The 7,103-nt window shown below is 41.9% G+C and overlaps 2 protein-coding genes across 2 annotated transcripts; both read right to left on the bottom strand.

Annotated features, from left to right (window-relative positions):
* Window positions 1-920: 920 nt before the first annotated feature.
* Window positions 921-2,817, bottom strand: LOC306921815 (uncharacterized protein). The gene is made up of 4 exons (XM_079499117.1): window positions 2,424-2,817; window positions 1,893-1,962; window positions 1,443-1,609; window positions 921-1,255 (listed from the first exon to the last, which is right to left on the bottom strand). The coding sequence occupies exons 1-4, from the start codon at window positions 2,786-2,788 to the stop codon at window positions 1,102-1,104; spliced, it is 756 nt and encodes a 251-aa protein (XP_079355243.1). The 5' UTR covers window positions 2,789-2,817; the 3' UTR covers window positions 921-1,101.
* Window positions 2,818-5,729: 2,912 nt separating this feature from the next.
* On the bottom strand, window positions 5,730-7,034 carry ten1 (TEN1 subunit of CST complex). Its single transcript, XM_079500253.1, has 3 exons — window positions 6,811-7,034; window positions 6,419-6,576; window positions 5,730-6,084 (listed from the first exon to the last, which is right to left on the bottom strand). The coding sequence occupies exons 1-3, from the start codon at window positions 6,894-6,896 to the stop codon at window positions 5,930-5,932; spliced, it is 399 nt and encodes a 132-aa protein (XP_079356379.1). The 5' UTR covers window positions 6,897-7,034; the 3' UTR covers window positions 5,730-5,929.
* Between the last annotated feature and the right edge of the window lie 69 nt (window positions 7,035-7,103).

Genomic DNA, 7,103 nt, shown 5'->3' with positions numbered 1-7,103 from the left:
CGAATCGCTGCAATATGAAAGCATTGAATACTGTTGAATGAAGTGTACTCAGATGTGGAAGAATCAAGGTCAATGTGAATCATGGCCAGCGGGAACCAGGCAATCGTATTCGGGAAGAGTTTGAATCAAACAGACTCAGTGCCAATCTGCCCTTAGTCATTATGGTCCTACTCTGTGGAATTCTCTACCAATTGATATAAGGTTTGCTACCACATTGTCTTTGTTTAAAAGCAAACTAATATAAAAACCTACCTATTTTCATTAGCTTTCAGCTAGATTCTGAAACATGTAGTTATTTTTATTTTAAATATATATTTTCGTATATTAACATGTAATTAATCATTTTAATTTTTGTATAATCGATTTTTGTATTTTCTTATATACATGTATTGTATTTCATTGAAGCACATTGCGAGTCCTCACTTGTGTGAAATGTGCTATATAAATAAACTTGACTTGGTTGTGCATCATGTGGTAACTGCTACAAGTACAGGAATTTCAATGTGTGTGTAGTGTAGCATATCTGTGCAATCATCTGCATGGTGGCAGTCTGGAAGACTAGGAGGTACACAACTGTACGGTCCATTGTCACTTACTGGTAGGGGATATGTAAACATAATCCATGATGCATACGAACAGCAATGTATATTACCTAGTTAGTACCTACCAATTTTTTGGTGTTAATGATTGTTGAAAAGGTGTCATATCCCATGATAGGTGGGCCACGAGGTGACATGACAGTAAAATAAAATATTTAAAATAGGGCAATATAACTATATTTCACCAAATACCTCTATGGATAGTGACAATATCGTATTGGTGTTTTATGGAATTAAAACTGTAGTGTAGATGACAAAACCCAACCAGGAACATGCAATAATGTGTTACATTGAATTAAATATCTTAACTGAAAAATAAAGCAGGTTTTCTGTCGTTATTTATTTGTGTACAATCTGTACATATATAAAACATATATAAAACAATATAGGATACAACATCAGTGACAACACAGAACTGTGTGTGGGAGGAATTAGGAATAACTCAATTGGAGAGAAAATGGGGTAAAAAAAAGGCTTCTCTTTCTCTCTCCCCCCAATATAATCATAGCATTTCCAGTGGAGGCAGCCTGATGCCTGTGTCCGCTCGGTAGGCAGCTCTAATTTTGTTGACCGCACAAGATGGAATGACGACATTTCTTCCCACGTAACCCCAACACCATGTCACGAAGGACCGGTATGCGGTTTGCCGGTAACGTCTAAACAGAATCAATGACATTAAAATTAAATACAAAAATGCACATAGTGAATAAAAGCAAATAAACAATACAAGACAATAATGGAGATCTTGAATTCGGACAGAACATTGCATTTTGATTACGTCATAAAAGTGAAAGGGTTTGACTATTAAGAGGAAATTGACAACAAAATACTTTTTATACTCACTCCTCGTCTGGTAAATTGTGATTAAAGTGACCGCAGTCAGCGCAGTGCTCCACCATTTCAGCCAACTGTGCCTGCTGAACCCATGGGCTGAGGCACACTCCACCAAAGCCAGGGTGTAGCGTTATGCACGTAGGCTCTGTCTCTGCCTCTGCACATATCTCCATAACCTGCATAGAGAGAGAAATAAATAATCTGCAACGATGCTGAATGTTCAGCACATATCCCATTTTACATCGTTCTGCCTTCTGGGTTGATTGTTTTAGCTTGGCAATAGTATTATTTCCCATCTTTATCTGTATATTCATGGATGGACTGTAGGAGGGGACATTATGGTGTAGTTGTGGGTTTGTTAGGGACACAAACCTAAGTCTAAACAATGAATTGTATCAACAATAATGTATATGTATGCTGTTGACAGACTGACAGTCATCCTGCTGCAATACTACTAACCTTGTCAACGTCCTTACAGCACAGCCTCTGTTTGGGATCATCCATGTCCTGGCAGTGGCCACAGGTACACCTGAATGATAAGCAGAAGCAATCATATTATTTTGTGTGAATGAATACTGTCAATCCCACTAACGGATCTGTAAGAGCCATTTGTTGTATTAATTGATGATGCCGTCACAGTAGGGCATGGGCGTGCCGCGTGGTAATGGTTGCCATGGTTACCCGGGCAGCGGTGGCCGAACGGTTTGCGGAGCGGTCTTGTTATCGGAAGGTCGCCAGTTCGAATCCCCGGACCGGCACGTTAAAATTACCACCGCTGAAGTGCCCTTGAGCAAGGCATTGAACCCCTACCATGAAATGTTCTATGAGCAGGGTCTGGCTGTAAACAAGCATCTCGAGCTTAGTCCATTCACCCTGGGTAAACAAAGAACTTTGCTTTGCTTTGGGTATTTATATTCTACTCAATACAATGCTGAATTGCTGATATACTAGCTAAATAATAAATAATGTTATTATGGAATGTTACAATACCAGCTAGGCCGTGGGTGAAGTGGCGCTGCTGCTGCAGCTTCATCTCCGCCACCGTCGTTGTCTGCAGGGGGCAGTGCCAGAGGCTCGAACATGTACGGCCTGGCGCCGAGGACGTATTCCTGATGTTCTGCTTCTTCTCCGTCTGTCTCTGCGTCTTCCTCCTCCTCGTCAGAGTCCAACTCTGCGCTGGACGATGGTGGCGAGTAGGACGATGGTGGCGAGTAGTCATCCACTGCGCCTGCTGCTGCAGCTTCAGCTTCGCCACCGTCGTTCTGTGCAGCAAGGGGTCGGTGCAGAGGCTCGAACATGTACGGCCTGGAGCCGAGGACGTATTCATGTTCTCCTTCTTCTCCGTCTCCATCCATGTTTGTTTGTTTTGTTTGAAAAGCCTGCCTGACCCGCCTTCTTCTTCTTTTATTTGGGTTTATTGGCGGTTGGTTGTGCATTACCGCCACCTACTGGTTTCTACTAGAATCTAGCAGCTAGATTCTCCCTTAGTTGTCTTCTTTCTAATTCATGTGCCTGTGCCCTACAGTTCACCATAACATACTCGTTTAGTAACTTGTCCACCCAGTGAACCCATCCCTATAGTCCATTCATTCTGAGTCACCATGAATTCCTCCCTCAGCAAACTATCCAAATCTTCCCCAGTGACATCCTCAACATTAAAAAAATATTTTTGCTGCTTCCAGCACCATATTGATTCTCTCTGACTTTTTATTTGATTACCATCACTATGAAAGCTAGGAATCTTGTCTTGTCCATAAAGTTCTCATTTTTGCACACATTCCCCTTTCCCCCTGCTCCCTTCGTTCGGCCCCACTCTCTTTGTGTCCCTCCACTTTCTTTACAGCTTCTGCATATGACATTCCCCCATTCTGTTCTTATCCTGTGTACCTTGGTCTCCTTGATTGTCCTGACCTAGGGCACTGGGCTGAGCCTGCATGATGCTCTCCTCAGACTCCTCCACAATGAATACACTTGGCTTGCTCTACTTCCTTGCAGTCTTCATTACAGTTATCTTTCCCACACACTTTATTTCAGTGTCTCTCTCTCTCTCTAGCACAAGTATTGAAAATAAACATTAGATTTGTGTTTTGGGAGACAGCATACAAACAGCTCCCATAAACAATAGCATGTTTCAAATATACCTAGTAATTGTTCTTAGGGCCCATTTCATACACTTGAAATTCACCCCCAGTATGCCAGAATGAAGGTGTTCTGTAACGTGAAGCAGTCGTTTCTACACTAGACCAGTGTAGAAACCCCCACCCCATCCCATATAATGTGTAGCAATATTAGAGCCTATACCCTGCCATAGAGCGTCGCAGTCCCGCCTCCTACCCTGGACCAGGAACTGAAACCCAATGCATTATTCTCATAGACATTTCTTAAAGTATTTATTTAAAGACGGTTACGCCGCGGACAAAGCCAACTCGAGTCGTGACAACTCATGACAACACAAACAATATTTTGGACCAAACAAATAATTACAAAGAAGAAAAACAACAAAAAAGTGTTGTAACCTGCCGTTTTTTTCTTCCTTCTAATTATTTGTTTGGTCCAAAATATTGTTTGTGTTGTCATGAGTTGTCACGACTCGAGTTGGCTTTGTCCGCGGCGTAACCGTCTTTAAATAAATACTTTAAGAAATGTCTATGAGAATAATGCATTAGATTTCATTTCCTGGTCCAGGGTAGGAGGCGGGACTGCGACGCTCTATAGGCTACATGCACCTAATTCCATTAAAATAGCAATATCTATTTCTGTTTTTTTTTCTTTCTTCAAAGATAGATGAAAATGTACTGTGTAGCTAATATTAGAGGCTATATCCCCCAATGTTACAGCGGAACATGCACAAATGTGCTCTGTGCATTAATTATGAAATTACTATCTGATTTTTCTAAACGAGCGTCGTGTTATTTTCATTCCATTAATTAATATTCTTCTCTGTTACGGTGTGTGTGTGTGTGTTGACTGGGAAGAAGAGCGGGGAGGCGGAGGGGTGCGCTGCCCGGGATAGTGTAGAAACAACTGCTTCGCTTCTGTAACATCATATAATTTAACCATCTGAAAATATGGTTATCCAGTTATAGAAATGCATAGTTCAAGTCACAAAAAAGCCATTGCCATTTTAACGACACTGTCTTACACAAACATTACATTCCCATTGACAATGAATGGAGAATTTACGTCATATGTAGACGAGCAAATCGGCTATTTTTGTCCTACACAAAGTAAAATGAAATTGCCATTGACAATGAATGGATGATGTACAATGATAAGAGCGCCCTTCACACGGGTGTGATTTTTATGATTGTAAAACCTGTAATTCATGATGAGCACAAATTTTGCCTCTCACATCCATGCAGAGCCATTGGAAAATATTGGATTTTGTGGTATATTGTAGACTGAAAATGTCATTTTTGAGCGGTGCCTCCACTCCATTATGGAGCTATGTCCGTCCGTATGTCTGTCTCTGTATGTCCGAGCACAGAAAGCTGCAACACCCAAAGTGGCCAGTACAGTACAGCACGGAGTAAAGTGGCACAGAGTACACTACAGTACGAGCCTTGGGCCGTTCCTGGAGCTCTGGATGTTCCAGGGACCCCCACACGGACCCCCCGGGGACCCCCACATGGTAACTGTCATTCCTCGACCGTTTCGGACACGGGGCGGCTCGCCGGAACGGGCCCGGCACCCTGGGCGCGTTCCTGGGGGTCTGGATGTTCCGGGGACCCCCGCACAGTACACTACAATACAGTAGAATAACAGTAACTATAACAATAAATGTATAGTTGCACTGCTCAGTTCACACAAATGTGATTTTTCATTGATACCCATGTACTTTTAGTCACGGCTCTTGAAAAATGGCTCCTGCTATTTTCAGTCTGTTTCCGAAGCTCTGGAAAGAAGTAGCAAGCAAATAAAGAGGATGTCTCTTTGTCATGATTTTTTTTTGAGTGGTGCAAACCACTCCAACAACTGGCTTTGTACCCGCGTACCCGTGTTTGTTTGTTCGTACCAAAAAAATAAGCATGGTTACTATGGTCGCTGACATTACGTCAGACCACAGCTGATCAGGCTATATAAGACCTTGCACCACTCAGTTCACACAGGTGTGATTTTTGAATACCCATCTGATTTGAAGAGCAGTTGACATCTTCCTGTTCTCAACTTTTATGAGGTGGAATTACAGACTCTGTAGCATTCGAAGATTGTGAAAAAGATTGTCTGGCTTGAGAGACTAAATGCACTTTTGAAATCACATAAAGGCGTTGATATAATTACACACCACTGTGTTTTTTGAGTGGTGCAAACCACTCCAACAACTGGCTTTGTACCCGTGTACCCGTGTTTGTTCGTACCAAAAAAACGAGCATGGTTGCTATGGTTAGTATGTGACGTCACTGACGTAGTTGCACCACTCAGTTCACACGGGTGTGATTTTTAGTGAATAGTAGGTTTAGAACCACTAAAGTCTCGAAAAGCTTTACACATCCTGGTCAAGTAGCGTCATCAGCAGGTGATTGTACATCAGCCATTTTACTCTCTCTATCTTTGAAGAAGCTCCTCTGCCCTTCGATGGCCTTTTGTAGAAGGGCTAGGTTCACACCGTCAACGCAGTTCAGCACACGAGCACGGACCATCACACCACCCCCTGTTGCCAAATGAAGGGAAACAAATTCAGAAGAGGTATTGGGGATGCTAGGTTGGCACAACAACATACTGTATGCCAGAGTAAAATCCATATTTCTGTATGTTAGGTGCCCTAATAATTTAATAAAGTTGAATAGTGCACATCCATCAAAAGGTGCAACCAACAGTGTCATATCTTGCAAAAATTGTTCAGTGTTTAATCTTCGGTTGTCACAGAAATGAAGTAAATAAAGTATTTCAGATTCTGGTACACATGTGTCTTAGTTAACCATGTCATACTACCTCCATCATTTACATCTTAACATCACAAGTTATGAACTGAAACTGGGCATTACCTTCATGATGTTCAATTTCACCCAACACAATGTACTGGGCACCAATTATGGGGACAAAGGGCTCCACAGATGAGGTTTGGATCAGTACTTGGTGATGTATTGAAGAATGCTGGGCTGACAGCGTAGCTGTAGACTCTTCAGGTTGGTAACACTTCAATCTGTAGTGTTGAACAAGAATTTAACATGAGTGATGATCATAGTTCTGAAATGTAATCTATAATAAAATAATGTGTTAATAACAGTGTGATCACAACTTTGTGAAACACTGTACTTCTTTCATCCCACCCTGGAATGTGCAATGTGCAGAAAAACACACATTATAAAGACAAACGTGATCTTAGCAATAACAAGTTGGCCAATATGAATCATATCAGTAGTTAGCATTAATTCACCTGCCAAATGTTCTCACTGACTGGCCTTCCTGTAAATCAGAGTTTATTTCCCAGGGGAAATTAAACAATGCAGCTGCTGGGAGCATCTTAAGGTGTTCAAAGAAGAAACCAAGACAAAAAATAAATGTTAAACAACAGATTAACAGAAGAGAAGTTATTGGATTTTGCTCATGGAGAACAACACCAGTGGAGCGGATTGTGCTACCCGGCTTCGAATCGTCACGTACAAATCACGTGACATGTTACGCCACCACGCCCGCCCCATTCCTGTGTTGTGTGGAGATTTGTTCCCC

Source organism: Electrona antarctica, assembly GCF_951216825.1.
Source record: "Electrona antarctica genome assembly, chromosome: 4".
Classification (NCBI taxonomy): domain Eukaryota; kingdom Metazoa; phylum Chordata; class Actinopteri; order Myctophiformes; family Myctophidae; genus Electrona; species Electrona antarctica.
Note: the sequence above shows the minus strand (reverse complement) of the source record. Positions and strands in the feature narration are given on the sequence as shown.